Raw genomic sequence first — 17,580 nt, 5'->3', positions numbered from 1 at the left:
CAAAACTTGATGAGACTTTTGAGGAATACATGTTAGGATACTACAAACAAAGTTTGATGAAGGTCAGGCATGTGGTTCATGAATTTTCTATTTATAGACCTATGTGCAATAGAGAGGAAGCCTTTTACAGAATAATAAAGACTAGTGAAGACAAATGACTTAAAAGATGTATTTTCTTTCTACCTCTTATGACTTGAAAGACATGCAGTGTTTAAGCAACTGTAAAGTGAGGGTCATGCACGAGTTTTAATAGCCACCTTGTTGATAAAATTGTTTAAACTAAATATAACCATTTCTTAAGGTCATGTCACCAACAATAGCCCATAACTAAACTGGTATATACTTTGGTTCTTCATTTTACTAATAGCAGACCAGGGATTCCGTTTAAACCAAAAGCCTGAAAATTCTAGTACCTGAAATGTCCTCTTCAATAGTTGTATAGGGAAATTCTGGCAGTCAAAGGCCTGAAATCTGGACCAGTCCTGAAAAATACCAGCCAACCCTGACATATGAACCTAAAATGTTCAGACCGCAGACAACAGCCCTATGAAGATATATGTTCATGGCCCATAAAATATTCCAGTTACAAATTAGAAATGTAAGTGTCCATGTGGCACCAAAGTTAATAGGATTAATCTATTTTCAACATGTAACCAACTATAGTTTGATGCATGGCTGGCTGCTTAGCTCAGTGGTTAGAACACATATCTAAAGTTCATGGGATCAGCAGTTTGATCCCCCATCAAAGCACATGTTCTCTGTGACAATATTAAGATGTCTGAAGTAAATTCTTCTCTATCTCTTATTCCTGTGAAGAAGTTACAGATCAGTACTACATGTAGTACAGATTCCAAGAACACTGATTCGGCTATCTGATTGCCATTACACAACTGCAATTCTGTTCAAAAACTGCGCTCATCCAAAAAATAGAACAAATGGTGCGATAACAGCAATGCCTGTTATTGACCACCGTCAGTTTACAGGTAATTTAAACTTTGACCTACTGCCCTATATATGGATAGGTACTTTAATCATATTGGCAATGATAAGAAAGAACAAGCATTCATGAGCTTTTGCAGAATATGATTTTTAGAATACACAAGTTTTATGACATGATCAAAGAACAAAGAGTGCATACATTGTATCTACTCTGCTCAGGAAATCTTGATTCTATGATTTAGGGCATGTGTAACCGTGTATTTTCAAGGTCATCCAAAGAATTGCAGTGATTCACCTATGGACATCCAACAAAATTAATTTTGAAAGCTTGCATTTACTGGTAAAATGGAGTTTGTGACAAAAACTACTTTTTGATCACCTCAAGGCTTAGACGTGCTAAGTTTTCTTTTAGTTGGTCCAAGCACTGTAGACATGTGCCTTCCGTCTTAGGTAGAATCATTGGTGCATAGCAAGAAGTGGCAAGTACCTCTGCAATAAATTACAAGCATGCGATCCCCACAGAAAGTAGGTGTGCACAACATGAGGCAGATGAGGCATTAAAGTTATTGAATCAACTGATCCTAAAAAAATCATACTGTATACTCATTTTCACTTTAAATGTATGTTGATCACATGTTCCAAGCTTTAAAACTGGAAGTGGTTTGCACAAAATGTCTTACTGTCCTCAATAAAACCCTATTGTGGGTACCCACTAAAATATTTAGATCAATGTGAAGTTGTAGATTAAAAGTTCTTTCGTTAGCACTGTTTATCCTCCAGTACTTATAATGGAATGGATCTGAAGTGTTAGGCACAGTAGGCTGTATATTGCCACATCAGCAATTCTAAATTGCACATTTTTCTGGCAGTCAGCACAAGCACTGGAAAGTTCTATCTGAAGTTAATATTTTCACCTTCATTACAATTATATCAGTATTTTCTTTAAGGTAATCATCTTGGTAAATAACATTTTTTACAGGACTGATTACCTCGAGGATAGGGTGTAAGCCAGGTAAGTCACGAATTCAAGAGCTTGTAACTAATTAATTGTTGTTTGCATCTAAATGTTTCTTTTGTGACATAAAAAATACTTCATAAAAGTAAGTTAAATTCTCCCTACTGAAAATTCCTGTTATTCTCAAAAATAAAATGTTGACAATGACACAAGCTGCTACATGTACGAGTTTCAACAGAAATTCAAAATCTAGGAAGCAAACATGCTTGCAATTTCCAAATTCCAGTATTTCTAGTTTTAAGTTAAAACTTAATGCTAGACTATTTGAATTGTTGTCCCAGAATCAGGAATATTACCCTAAATACTATTATATCTGTAGTGTCAATCCAGTATCTGCATTACTTTTTTGGAGATAGTAATTTGCACGCAAAACTTTATCCAGAGGTTTTAAGTTCATGAGGGGATATAATTTTGCAAAATACATACCAGTTACTGGGCTTGATGCTATCACTAGTTTTATAACCATAAACCCCCAAAGACACATGATTGTGAAGTTTCAATTCAATACCTGCATTAGTTTTGGAGACAGTAACTTGCACATAAAACTAACCAGGATTTTCTAAGTCCAAAATGGGGCATAATTTGGCCAAAATACATGTCAGAGTTATGGGACTTGACCCAGTCAGGTTGGTAATTGACCTAGAAAAAGAAAAAACAAATTTCGAAGCTATATGCCTTTAAATGACAGCTATATTTACTTGCATGCACATCTTTAACCAGGGTGTGGCACCGGTGCCGTGCCAGTAGAATAGCGCGGACTATTCTTAGAGTAGTCGAGCTGAAAACTAGCTTTGAATGCATGTACCCAATTTCAATCTTAGCTGAAGTGAAATTAGACAGACTATAGTCCTAAGCAGTCATTTTCAGACACATGAATGTGTATCACATGTGTCTTATTTTGAAATGGCTTGTGTGGTACAACAGTTGCACTTTGTCTCGTGGCCATTTAGTATCGTGAACTAGATTTAATATTTCAGCTTCAAACCTGAACAATAAACAGAAGAAAAAACCAACAATATAGAGATTTTGAGATTTACTTTTAGACACCATTTACTCTAAATATAATACATGACATTCTTATTGCACTGTCATTCATTCTAAAAATCATTCCATGTTATAGAAGTGATGAAATATCAGCTGGTGAAAGGTAGCCAGATATAGAAAGAACAGAGAATATAATACAGAGGTGACACATACAAAAATAATATGAAATTGCATAAGACAGAGGTTTTACCAGTTTCTGAACACATTAGGTGGCACACTTTATGTATATGTAACACAGATCCCTACTGAATACATCAATTTCATGAGCACTGAATAATACAATACTGTAAAATCATTAAATTTCGTGGGCATGAAATTTCGTGGTTTTGGTCATAACGGCAATTTCGTGGGGATATGAATTCGTGGATTTCAACTTTTGAATATAAAATGAAAGGGAATTTTACTTGTTCGTTGGGATTAAATTTCGTGGATTGAGTCAACCACGAAATCCACGAAAATCAGTCCCCCATGAATATAAATGATTTCACAGTAAACATGTATTTTGGGAAGACAGCCTCACTTCAATACATAACCATACAACAAACCAGGACAGACTGAACATCATTTATTTTACAGGGAGATACTAGAAAGGTATCAGTGAAATAAAACTATTACTTTTACTACATCTGAATGCAAAATATGAATTATAAATAATGGCAGATATTAGCTGGTTATCTTCCCCCACTGTCAACCAGTAGTACTTCGGTGAAGTTATAGATGTTATGTAAGTACCTACACAGACAAACATTTATGCAATGAAAATGAAATCTAGAATTCTCACAGAACCCTTTCATATCTGTTTCTTTATAAAAAGTGTGATGCCATGACACAATGCATTAGATAATCTGCGGGAAAAAATGGGAACAATTAAGTTTAATCCAATGAATACATGATATAAAAAGAAACTGTTTACTTTACGTGCAAAACTGAAATATATTTCACTCGTTAACACCATATTTTACATTTTCACTATCTGTGCCAATTCCTGAAATTATTGCAAATCGTGTTCATTCAGAGCAATATATTACGATCTTACACTAAAAGACATAAATAGCATCTATTTCGTTGTTTTTCTAATAAAAATACTAATAAAATACCTGCATGAACAAATAATGATTTATAAACAGCAGTTTCAAAGTTCATAATGTTATCCTTATATAAATTGCCTTCATTGGTCCCCATCATACTGAATAAATAAACCTGAAAATATCATTAAAGTTCATGTAACCATCAGAATACATAGACTGTATGTGCAATTGTCACTAGGCAACTTCCTCTAATCTTGCTCTCTTGTTCGCTCCAGCTTGCTTCTTTTTAGCATTGGCTGCTTGGTTGTTTTCCTTGCCATCATTAGCCTTGTTTGCATGTTGTACATATCTTGTGACTGTTGAAACACCGTCCACAAATTTGGTTTTGAAGAGAACATTTGCATTGTTGAACATACCATCCTTGAGGGATACTACAATAAACTGAAATAAAGTTTCAAAATGTCCAATTAACTGTTGTTTTACCAGAAAGCAATTACAAGAACTGAAAATATCATTCATATATTGGAATCAAGAGAAGTTGTTCTACAATCAAACTTTTTCTGTGGCATTCCAAACTAATCATAAAAGACAATGTTGCAGACTTCAAGGAAATACATATGGATTGAGAATGGAAGTGCAGAAAAGAAAACAACACGAGATGAAAGAAGACAGTGAGCTTGATTATTTTGTGGCTTGATATATTTATTTCAAAGTGAAAGTGCATCAAAACTTTTTAAACAAGCTGTGGATGCAGCCGCTGGCACAAGTATAGCTGAGCTCTCCTTGCTTGGGAAGTCAAGTCTTGTTCTGAACCATAACAATACATTTTTTTTGCAACTCCTTTAATACTATAATAAACAGATAGGGTAAAACTTGCTGTGGTTTATTTTTGCAAAAATTTGTAAAGTGTGACTCCAAAATCTAGAAGTATGGTGAACATTAACTCACATAATGTTCAAAAACATCATCAATAAGGAATTGCAAACAACAAACTAAAACCTAAAGAAAACTATAAATTATTCAACTGTAAGTGTAAGAAGCAGGATGGGGAGACATTTACCTGTGAATGTTTGAAGTGAGATTTGATCATCTGTCCTATATTTTGTGTATGTGAGATATCTAAGGCAGCATCCACTTCATCCAGAATATAAATAGGGGCTGGTTTAAACAGCAACATAGCCAAGATGAGTGACAATGCAATAAGAGATCTGAAATATATTACATAGTGTACTGAGCTTTTAAAGCAATGACACACTTCTTTCAAACAAACGCTTTAGCAAAGTTTTCTATGTTAAAAAGGGGCATACTCTTGCTAAAATGTAAGCCAGAGTTACGAAACTTGCCATGTGATCATCCCATGATACCAAAGACGTGTGGTTAATCTGAAAACCTTTGGTCAAGTTATTCATATGAACGCTATCACACGATTTTCAAGTCAAAAAGGGGCATAATTTTGACAAAATAAAAGCTAGTGTTATGTAACTTGTCCTCAGAGATCATCTCACAATGCTGAAACATGTGTGAAGTTTGAAAGCATTTGGCCTAGTAGTTTCTTTGAAACCTACTTACATGTAAAACTTTAACATGGAATTTTAAGTGAAAAAGAGGCATTATTTTGACAAAATATACGCTAGAGTTATGTAACTTGTTTTGGGAGGTCATCCTATTATTACAAAGAATATCTCCATACATCACTACCATCCATCGAACCTATCTTACCTTTGTCCTCCTGATAATTCTGACAAAGAATCTTTCCACACATCACCAAAGCCTACTTTCACCTCCAGTCCATCCAGGACGGTCTGACCCTCTGGAGGGGCAAGCTTGGCTCGAGCACCAGGCAGCAGGGTCGAATATATACTGCCAAAATCCTGAAAACCAGAATATGTCTCAGCTAAAAAGTGTGCCTATAGGTTTTTAAAATAAATGACAATCAGTAGAAAAAGGTTTTTTTTTGGGGGGGGGGGGGGGGGGGGGGGGGGTACATTCAATAATCTCTAAATTATCTACAAGAAAATGGCAACAACATTTTGGCTGAATTGGGCCAATGCCAATTTAGAGCTGTGGCAGTTTTGTAATTCAATCACCAATGCATCCATACAACACAAGATGATCAGTATGTCAATGTTAAACATTTTAAGTGTCATGAGTAATACATTCTGGAGGAACACTGATAAGTGAATGGTACCAGTTTTTACAGGGTTTCAGAAATCCCATGTCCAGAGCCCAGGGGCTACCAGAAAATTCTGTCGAGCTACAAATTTTTTTCAGAGCATGCCCACCGGGCTACCTTGAAACTCCATAACGCGTAGCCCAGAAATCAATAATTTAGTCTTCAAACATTTTGATAGTTGTCTATAATTCCCTTGTTTATTGAGAGATACACGCCCGAGGTTTAAATGATCTTACCACCTACTGTCACAATCGGCAAACAATTAACCGTTTAATCGTACCCGCAGGCAAATGTTTACAAAGACATGTGCACACGAGATTTAAGACTGATCCAATAACATCAAAGTCTGTCTCTGATCGGTATAGTTCAACAAAACAATAATATGCAAACCAGTCTTAAAATGATGTCATTTTACCGCCACCTGCCAAAGTGTACTTTCGATTTCGCTGACCTCAATATTTATCGAGCAATCAGAAAGAACAGACATTTGATTTTGATTCTGAGTTTATGCTTTTCAATTAAAATACTTGTCTAACATGCAAAAAATCGATCTTGCTGTAGCAAAATACGGCAAGTTCATATAAAGTATAGAGAATTTCGGACAAATATAAATTCGGATAAGTGAATACACAGTGCCAAGAAACTGAGAGATGTTATGTAAGCAGTTCTAGTCCTTTTATTAAACGAGACATTACAAGATATTTAGAAGCAGACAGAATTCTTATGTCAACCTTAAATAATTTTGAAATAAATTACAATTCATACTGCTTTAAGGAATTTGCAAATTTATAAAAATTGATTGGCATTCTTTTTATATTGCCATGTTGCAATAATTATCAGGAGAAGATTTCTCAGTTTAAATACATATAGTTTTATCTTTTAAAAAGAAAAAAAGGAGAAAAATGAGTAATGATTTTGCTATTAAAGAGAACAAAATTTATAACAATGTGCATGTGGCTAAAATTATGAAACCCTATATTAATTTACTCATTCCATCCGACTGTAGTATAAAAGCACATAGTAAATAAACTGAAATGGTCATTGCAAAATAAATGTGTGGGCTACCAGACAAAAATATTGGTAGCCCAATGGGTTACCAATAAATAAGCAGATTTCTGAAACCCTGATTTTACTTCTTAACACATATGCTGCATGTATACAAGTGTCCAAGGTTATAAAACTAAGATTGAAGACCCGTCAAAACTCCGAACATCTGAATGGTTGATTTTTAATTAAATCTTGAAATTAACCAATGACAAACCTTAGTTCTGAAACTATTCATCCAACCTTCGACCCAGAAAATAACTAATTCTCACTCCATCTGTTTAGTTCCAAGTCTCTTTCAGAACGTACAACAATTTTTTACCTTATTGACTTGTTCCCAGGCTTTCTTCAGTGCCTCATTCTTCTTCTGATCCAGTTCAGCAATAACCGCAGAGATCTTGGCCTTGTCATTCAGTACAATCTTACGTTTCTTCATCAGATCTTGGTACTATAAACAGAAGTGTAAAACGGTTCAATTATGTGTGTTTAACAGTCAACTTGATGATAACAGCTATAGTATAACCTCTGTAAATGATACCTCCAAGAAGTAAATATCTATTATTTAACACTGGACAACCCCTGAACATACACCGTACAAATTTCAGTATTCCCTGTTGTGTTGCTTTGCAGAGGTTTCAGTGTACTGTGAAGGGGAGAGGATGAAATACTTCTGATAAAATTATTACCTGATGGAAGGGACAAATTTTCATTTTTTTCCAAACCAATTGTCTGAACCATGTCAAATAAATGAATGAATGAGCTCGACCATTTCACTACTTTGAGCTGGACCATTTCACTACTTTGAGCTGGACCATTTCACTACTTTGATTCAAAAATGTCATTATCATAGAGTTCAAATCACTGCCGCACTTATCATTTCGTACACTATTTTATACCTTTTTATGTATGTACTGTATGTCAGTTGTATTTACCTGTTCCTCGGCTTTTCCCAGCATGTTCATGGCCCTCATGTTGACACTCTTAGCAAGTTTCTCCTTCGTCTCTGTAAGTTTCTGGATCCGTCTTTCACTTTCTTTTGGATCATTTACTTTAAAATCGTATGCTGTGTTTGGCTGGTTGAAGTATTTCTTTTCGTCTACAATCCAGTCATATGTTTGTAGCATGTTCTCAACCTGTATTCAAACAAACAACAGGGCTTTGATACTATACACTTTAGATTACATTTTCACTAAGTTATTGTTTGAATAATCAACACCTGAGCCATATTTGCAAGCAGTATTACCATATAGTGCTTCCTGATGTACAAATGCCACAAGACTGGTTAGGAATATTAGGGCACAAAGACAGAACAATCCTTGTATGTCTTACGTGAGAATATACAACCAGTCTTCGCCTTAATTTTTTTTCAGCACTTGTCCTTTCGGGCAAGTAAGTTAAGAAAACCACTTGCCCGAAAACATTTTTAATTGCCTGAAATCATTTTGTTTATAAATATGATGTATTTTAGTTTATGCTTGATTCAACATTCAGTTATTTAAATGGTAGTCAACTAACCTACCCACACTATCCATGGGCAGGCTAAGCCAACGTAAGTGGATAACCATGTTGCAATATTCAAGTAACTAGCAGACAGAAATTATGGGAGAAAACTGTAGAAAAAAAGTAAGACCTATACCAGTATCTAGTTATATGCCAGGTGTGGGGTTCAAATTTGCACTGCCCTTATAAAACTTACTTTTTTAGCCAGGGCCTTTAAAATATAGTGTAGTTGTTCAGATTTAACTGCAATAATGGATCAGCCTGGTTAGGCACCCCCACCTCTCCCTGCCACCCCCCTCACCCCCAAAAAAAAGTGTTTCTGGTGGCATGGCCAAAACAAGTAGGGTCGGTAGGTCGGTATTTTTTTTTTCTTTCTTTCTTTTTTGAAGCATTATTATCAAGTAAATGTAGCCTATTATCACAGTCCAGGGCAACTTGGACACAATAATCATCATCAACCCACCTGTGTTTAAAGCGAAAAAAAAAACAACATTAACAATTATCGGTAATTATTCTGTTGATAAACAAGTAATTGGCCTTGTTTTCATCATCAATTAAAACCCACTCAAAGAGCTAAAAGAAGTGTGTCGGTATCACGGCATCTGAAGTGGAGAACAAAGCGGTTTAGTTGCCCGAGATTGTCATGGCATTACGTCATGTTTTCGCGCCATGTGGCACATCACTGTCTGATCGTACGGCCTCGGTTCTTTAAATCGCTGAGAAGAAATCAGCAAAAAAAGTATCTTCTTTAAATTTTTTTAAAAGCGAATGTGCAATATCCCGTATAAACTGACAGGTAAATGTGTCAAACGATAATAGTAGATATCCTACCTCTGTGACCTATTTGCCCACAAGGAATTTACATTATTGTTTGAAAAGAATATCTGACATAGTGTCGAGTCAAAAAAGACATGTACAAAGATTCATTTACTTATTAAAAACCACAGCGACATCATACTGCTTTATTTTAAAACAATTTTTATTTACGTTCACGAGGTCCCGTAATCTATTCATCCGCACTTGCAGAAATCTGCCAAAAATCGTTTTACTCTATGTATTTAAATTGCTGCCGCTTTTTCATTATTTAAGAATTTTTAATTCTGTTTTTTGTACTTTCTTGTCAAAAGTCTGAATTTTATGACCATAGTATGTATTATTTATTTACTTTTAGAAATAAATAAATAATTAAGAACGCGCTTTTTGAAATTACAAATAATTGGATGAAACTTCGATCGTTTTTATAGAATTTTGCCTACATTTCTGTCGACATCTTATTAAAATCGTTATAGAATTCAAACTGTATTACTTCTAAAGCGGTGCTGAAAATTTGAAGCGATTATATTTAAAAATGAATGCACTACAAGTGTTTTTTGTGTACGTGTCAATAAACAAAAGTAACGGCAATACAATAGGTCGCACGTGCTCGTGGAATGAAAAATTACTGGCATGACATTTTGATATCTACGATTTGTGGGTAAATTCCAGTCAATCCAGGTAATTTTAAGGGATAATTTCTGAATTTTGTAAAGTTACTTTATATATTGCAAATGTGAAGTCATCAATTCATGCATAAATATACGAAAGCTAGTATTTAGGATGTTCATTTTAGATTCATATAGTTCTTTTTGTAATTATTGTGAAAATTAAGGGATTTAAATTTCGGAAAAAAGCACTTGTCCGTTCGGGCAACCACCTGAAAACTTTGGCTTGCCCGAAACAGGATCTACTTGTCCCGGACTTCGGGCAACCCAGTTACAACGAAGACTGTACAACTTGAATTAAGCAACTGTAAAACTTATTTCTGAAAGGTCTTTTTTACAGTAGACTTAAGCGCATCATTTTCTAATTTAAAGACAGAAATACAAGCGCTGTTTAAATATCTTTCAACCGTATCCACTAATGAGGCCCTATCTGAATCTTTTTCCACACCATTTCAAATTTGAGAATAGTAGAACAGGGACCATGTTTTGAAACAGTGATTTGTTACCATTTTTGCAGCATCTTTGGAATCTTTCTGAAACTTGACAATTTTGTTATCCAGTTCTTTAATCTTGATCTCGGCAGTATGATGCTCCTTCTGTAAGGTTTTCTGTTCTGCAACTTTAGCACCAATATCTTTATCACATGCTTTCAGCAAAGCTTTCTGTTTGTTCACCTCTTCCTGGGCCGCTTTTACAACATCCTGTAACACAATCAGTATTTTGTAAATGAATAACGGTAAATCAATTCAAGGATGCTAAAATTCAGAATCAGTGAATACTTTAGATAAGCTATTGAAAGACTTACATTTCAAGATCTATGGCCCTTGATGTGTGAAATTATTCAGTTTTAAGCAAATTTAATCTGAGAAAAGACGCAACTTACTAACCATGATTGTTAAAAATTTGGCCAATTAATTTCGGAGAACTAACAGCTTACATTGGGCATTAGGAGTAAGTCATGCATTGGCCTATTTAGATATAAAAATGACATATACCACTCATGTACACGTCAAAAAAAAAAAAAAAAAAAAAAAAAAATCAAACCAACACAGGTAACAGAGTAATTAGAGACTTGTTGAGACCAAGTCTTGAAATTTTAAAGAATGCTTGCGATATTTTAATGTTCGAAAGATATATGTGACTTCTAAATCAGAAATGGACTATTTATCACATACCAACATAAAACATAATTTCTTTAGCAATAAAAGTATATGTTATACCAACCTTGGCCTCAGCAGCTTTTTCATCTAGTTCCTCAAGCTGTGCCTGGTACTGTTTGATAGTTTCCTCAACTGTCTTCAGCTGTTCATCATATGAGGTGATTTCCTTTTTCAATTCCTCAACCTCAAGCTTTATGCTGTCTACCTCCTACAGGAAAAAAGGAATCTAAATGATTATCCTATCAAATAATGTGATTTTAATGGGACATTTGTAAACTTCATTTGAAAGTGCAAATATATTTTTCTTTCATGTAAAGAATGTGAAATTTTTACAATCTACATTTGGTAACCTGGTTAGTTATATTCACCAAGCTCTGAATAAAACTAAGATAAACTTCTGTTGCAAGTATTTCAACAATAAACTTATTATTATACTCATTATAAATATGAACAAGAGCTGTCTCCATAGGATGACATATGCCCCCGATGGCACTTTGAATGAGTAGTTATGGCCGATGTTAGAGTTTAGGACCTTTGACCTATGGAGCTGGGTCTTGCGCGCGACACATCGTCTTACTGTGTCACACATTCATGCGTAGTTATTTTAAAATCCATGCATGAATGACAAAGATATGGACCGGACACGCCCATCAATGCACTATCATGAAAAATGACCTTTAATGTCTAAGTGTGACCTTGACCTTTGAGCTACGGACCTGGGTCTTGCGCGCGACACGTCGTCTTACTGTGGTACACATTCATGCCCAGTTATTTGAAAATCCATCCATGGTTGACAAAGATATGGACCGGACATGCCCATCAATGCACTATCCTTTAAAGTCTAAGTGTGACCTTGACCTTTGAGCTACGGACCTGGGTCTTGTGCGCGACACGTCGTCTTACTGTGGTACACATTCATGCCAAGTTATTTGAAAATCTATCCATCGATGACAAAGATATGGACCGGACACGCCCATCAATGCACTATCATTTAATGTCTAAGTGTGACCTTGACCTTTGAGCTACGGACCTGGGTCTTGCGCGCGACACGTCGTCTTACTGTGGTACACATTCATGCCAAGTTATTTGAAAATCCATCCATCGATGACAAAGATATGGACCGGACACGCCCATCAATGCACTATCCTTTAATGTCTAAGTGTGACCTTGCCCTTTGAGCTACGGACCTGGGTCTTGCGCGCGACACGTCGTCTTACTGTGGTACACACTCATGCCAAGTTATTTGAAAATCCATCCATCGATGACAAAGATATGGACCGGACACGAAAATTGCGGACAGACTGACAGACGGACAGATGGTTCAAAAACTATATGCCTCCCTTCGGGGGCATAAAAACATACAATGTAACTTACTTATTGTTCTTTTCCAACCCGATGTGATGAGGCTTTTTTTCATATATATGAAGAAAATGTGACAGTGAAATTATATAGAAAAACAACAGTAAAGAAATTTTTGTCTGAAGTATTTTGTTTGTTTGTTGGGTTTAATGTCACACCGACACAATTATAGGTCATCTGGCAACTTTCCAGCTTTGATGGTGGAGGAAGACCTCAGGTGCCCCTCCGTGCATTATTTCATCTACGGAGGGCATCTGCGTAGAACCACCGACCTTCCGTAAGCCAGCTGGATGGCTTCTTCATCAGGAAGAATTCAATGCCCTGAGTGAGACTTGGTGAGTGGGAAGTGATTCATAGTCTGACATTAACCACTCGGTCATCGAGGCCCTTGTTTGAAGTATACCTGTGATTTTTGTTTCATTATTTTGCTTGACTCCTCTGTCTTTTTCTTTGCTTTTGTGACCGCTTGTTCAGCATCTTTCAGTTCTTTCTCTCGTAACTGTTTGGCATTCTTTATCTTGTTCTCAAGATCTTTCACTTTAGTTGAGTTTTTCTTCTTAATTTCTTCCGTTCTTTTTGCCGTTTCTTCATACTCAACTTAAAACAAAATATCATGTGATCACAATAAAGAACTGTGTAATTTGGTTGAACTTGGTGCCAACATTCAGTCACAATTCAAACCCGATATAGGTAATATACATGAAGACAACCCACCACAAATTTATGGCGAAATTTCAATCCAGACTTAAGCAAACCAAAATGTACCTAATTTTCACAACAACTAGTCACAGCAGGCAATAAATTTATTTTTCACCTTCACAAAACAAGAAACACATACAAACCATGAAGAATAATTCTAAAGTTGAGAAAATTAACACTAAAACTAGAGATGCTTTTGAGAAAAGCGCATGTCTCCCACAACTGCCTAATCATCTAAATAGTAAGTCAGTTTTTATATACTGTTTAGAGCACATGCACATGCCTTTTTTTGACACCAAAAGGACCCCTATACTACTTTTAAAAGTAGTATAGTTGTCCTTTTGAGGTCAAAAATGCGCAAGAAATCTGAGCGTTTTTTTGGTAATTCAAGGGCCATAATTCCGAAGTGCCTGGGCTGATTTGGCTAGTTATCGAACTTGGCCAAGAGTTTATTGGCAAACACATTTTGTTTAAGTTTGGTGAAGATCGGATGAGAAATGTTCGACAAGCTTTGTGACACACACAGGACTAAATCATTATGTGTGGTGGGAGACATAATAACGAATTCTACAGTTCTGGTAAGATTGTTAAAATCATGTTAAAACAAGCAAAACATACTTTTATTTTCTTTATGTCTGTTAGTCAGGCGATCATGTTACAGTTTGGGATAACTTACCAATATTTTCCTTGAGAGTGTTGATTTCTTCAAGCTGTTGATGATGTGATCCCTGTTCTAGTCTCTCCTTCAGGTGCTCCACTTCCTGCTGTTTCAGATCATACTCCTGCTTCAACTTTGTGTACCTAGATATAGAATGTTTGTTTGTTTGTTTTGTGTTTAAGGCTGTTCAACAGTATTTCAGTCATGTAACGATGGGCAGATAACCTAACCAGTGTTCCTGGATTCTGTACCAGTACAAACCTGTTCTCCGCAAGTAACTGCCAACTTCCCTACATGAATCAGAGGTGGAGGACGAATGATTTCAGACACAATGTCTTTCATCAAATCGTCACGGAGAACATACACTCCGCCCGGGGATCGAACTCATGACCCCGCAATCCTTAGACCAACGCTCTCCCTACTGAGCTAAGTGAGCGGTTGCAGATATAGAATGTACTTTGACACAAATTCCCTGTGTTTGTTTTATTTTTGTTGAGTCTAACATCACCCCCACACAATTACAGGTCGTACAGTGACATTCCAGCTTCTAGATGGTGGAGGAAGACCCCAGGTGCCCCTCCTGGCATTATTTCGTCATGGGCGGGCACCTGGGTACAACCACCGACCTTCTGTACACCAGCTGGATTGCTTCCTCACATGAAGCATTCTACACTCGAAGTTAGGCTCAAACCCACATCGGCCGAGTGGTTAGAGTCGTTGACTTCAAACCATTTGCCCCTCATCGATGTTGGTTCGAAACCTCATTTGGGGCGTAGAATTCTTCACGTGAGGAAGCCATCCAGCTGGCTTACGGAAGGTCAGTGGTTCTACCCAGGTGCCCGCTCGTGATGAAATATGCACGGAGGGGCACCTGGGGTCTTCCTCCACCATTAAAGCTGGAAAGTCGCCATATGACCTAAAATTGTGTCGGTGCGACAATAAACCCAACAAAATTAATAAATAAATCAAACCCACATCAGCTAGGGCTCTGGGTTTGTGATGCTTATACTAAGAATGGCTATCCCTTGGATAATTGCACTTTGATAGAATGGAACAGTTCAACAGTTCTTGTATTACGATGTCATGTCATGGTGATCATTTGTGCATTTATTTTGAAAGTCGCACAAGGTAGCAGTATTCAGTTGGGCACAATTTTTCTGAAGGGAGACTCACATGGACACAGATATTATGTAACACTATATTCCCATGACAAAATATATAAAGATTTATGTAATATATGCATTGCAATACTAGAAAGATGCTGAACATTTTAATGTGTAAGCTACCTTTGAGCAACACCTCTTATGCCGTGAAGTTCTTGTTCAACTTTAGCCAGCTTGTCCTGTTTGTCTCTCAGCTGCTTTTCAACTTCTGTGAACTCCTGAAGTTTCTCCAAAATTGAGCTTGTCTGTGCTCTAGCACCTGTTTATAAATATTAGTAAGCACATTACAACACTAAATGTCTGAGATTTTTTTAAAAACAAAAAAAATAACTACAGCTGAAACTCAGTATCTCAAGCTTGCTTATCTCAAAATTCTAGCTAACCTGAAGAAATTTTCAAGTCCCGTCCCAAAAACATGTGCATAAAAATATAACTTTATGTCAATTTTTTCTTCTTCTTGGAGAAAAATGCTTGAAACCTTGTTAAACGCTAGAATCTTTGGAATTGTAAATGTTTAGTTTCAACTGCATATAGCTGACTTTTAAAGTAGTGCATTGTCGATGATATTTACTCACCTCCAGTCAATGTTCCAGCAGGATCAAATGAGTCACCTCCCAGTGTCACTGATCTTTTCTGTACACGATCATCAAATGTCACTTTCTTGGCATTGTTCATGTCTGTACAAACAAATGTTGAACCAAACACAAACTCCATAGCGGCCTGGAGGTTACGGTCAAAACCAATCAAGGAAAGTGCTGTATGTACATTATCTTTTCCAACCTATTGTGGAAGATAAAATTTTAGGTTTATTTCTGATGAGAATGTAATGGTGGCTATCAATGTCACAAACTTTTCTGAGGAATAATAAACTTGTATATTTTATAGACAAAAACATATTTTATTGATTTTTAAATAAAGTACATTTCATTTAAATAATTTTAGTGTAACTCATATCTAAGCCAAGACTTTTTGTAATTTACCTTTCCAAGCTCAACAAGAAATACATAAACAGTTATAAACAGAAGTTATTAGATGTCTTCTTTCATTATAAAATTTAATACTTCATAAATAAAGGGCATAAACTCTGTGAATTTTGGTTAATTTATTTTCATCGTTTATAAATGCTTCAATTCGGTCTTGTATGTTGAAAACAAATCTGTATCTCCCCCTCTGCCAATGTGCACCAAAAATGGAACGATTTAGACCTACCAGCCCTTCAGCTCTCTTCACAACATCATTAGGTATAGATCTAGCGGATATTTTGTTCAGAGGTATAATGGTATATCTTCTTCGAAGTTCTCCTTTCTGTAACAGCTGTTTGCCAGTCTGCTCTGTATCCACTACTACATTATACAACTGAAAAATAACACTTTACAGTATGGTATTAAATTGTAAAGGTTGAAAAATTGCATTGCATTACAAGTTTGTTTCTGTTTTTCGTTTCAAAGTTACACTAATACAGACCATATGGTGACTTTTCCGCTATAAAGTGGACGAGGACTATAGGTGCTACTTAAGGCAATATTTCAGACACAGAGGAAACAATCTTCTATAAGCCATTTGGACGGCTTTGTCACTGGACGACCTAAGCAAACGCTCAATGGTCAATGATGTGATGGGCAAATGATTCCATATCAGTGACTACTCAAGTCACACAGGCCCCTTCACAAGCTATGCCCTTAATGCTTTTCTTTCAAATACAATGTGCAACAAATGTAAAACATTTTACCTTTAGAAATTTATTCAACATTAGGTTTGTTTTCATTCACAGGAAAATATACTATCATTTAAGGGTAAATATGCCGAGACAAAATAAAAGCATTCCTTTGAAAATCTACGTTTTAAAGCAAACAATTTTAATGGCCAGACAACCCCATTCTACTCCACAAATCTGTTGTATTTTCTGATACAAAGACGAGTTTTCAACATAAATTTATTCTTTTTTTAAAAACTTGTCATATTTGTTATTGAATAAGGTCCTATAAAGAAAAATCTTACTTTTCCCCCTGCAGCAACTTCAAGAGCAGTGGCCGTCTTCACATCTTTTACTTTGATTAGTTTACACACTAAACCAGACACTTTACTACGGTCAAAATTCTTCTCCGGGTTTCGGTAGTCAAAATGAAGGTGTGGAAATCTGTTGCAGTTGAAAAGTTCATGTAAAGCTATGATCAACAAAACTGTTTAGATCTTAACAACCAAGCTTAAAATTAACAATTTTTGTCCTTGTAGCATTAGTGTTAAAATACCTTTTCAATATTAGATCAATCTTATAATACTGAAAGAATATAAGAAGAGAAACTTAAAAATTTGTTTA

General features: G+C 35.9%; 1 protein-coding gene across 1 annotated transcript in view; it reads right to left on the bottom strand.

Annotated features, from left to right (window-relative positions):
- Positions 1-2,974: 2,974 nt before the first annotated feature.
- The window catches only part of LOC123523988 (structural maintenance of chromosomes protein 2-like), a 35,764-nt gene continuing 21,158 nt past the window's right edge, over positions 2,975-17,580 (bottom strand). Inside the window, exons 12-24 of the mRNA XM_053539352.1 lie at positions 17,262-17,400; positions 16,473-16,619; positions 15,839-16,043; positions 15,387-15,522; positions 14,119-14,243; positions 13,147-13,340; positions 11,449-11,592; positions 10,731-10,925; positions 8,176-8,376; positions 7,566-7,691; positions 5,746-5,897; positions 5,087-5,234; positions 2,975-4,467 (exon numbers count right to left, since the gene is read on the bottom strand). Coding sequence (XP_053395327.1) covers positions 4,261-4,467; positions 5,087-5,234; positions 5,746-5,897; positions 7,566-7,691; positions 8,176-8,376; positions 10,731-10,925; positions 11,449-11,592; positions 13,147-13,340; positions 14,119-14,243; positions 15,387-15,522; positions 15,839-16,043; positions 16,473-16,619; positions 17,262-17,400 — 2,119 coding nt within the window. The 3' untranslated portion in view covers positions 2,975-4,260. The remainder of the gene's footprint in view (positions 4,468-5,086; positions 5,235-5,745; positions 5,898-7,565; positions 7,692-8,175; positions 8,377-10,730; positions 10,926-11,448; positions 11,593-13,146; positions 13,341-14,118; positions 14,244-15,386; positions 15,523-15,838; positions 16,044-16,472; positions 16,620-17,261; positions 17,401-17,580) is intronic.

This window comes from Mercenaria mercenaria, chromosome 3, assembly GCF_021730395.1.
Source record: "Mercenaria mercenaria strain notata chromosome 3, MADL_Memer_1, whole genome shotgun sequence".
NCBI classification, from domain to species: Eukaryota; Metazoa; Mollusca; class Bivalvia; order Venerida; family Veneridae; genus Mercenaria; species Mercenaria mercenaria.
Note: the sequence above shows the minus strand (reverse complement) of the source record. Positions and strands in the feature narration are given on the sequence as shown.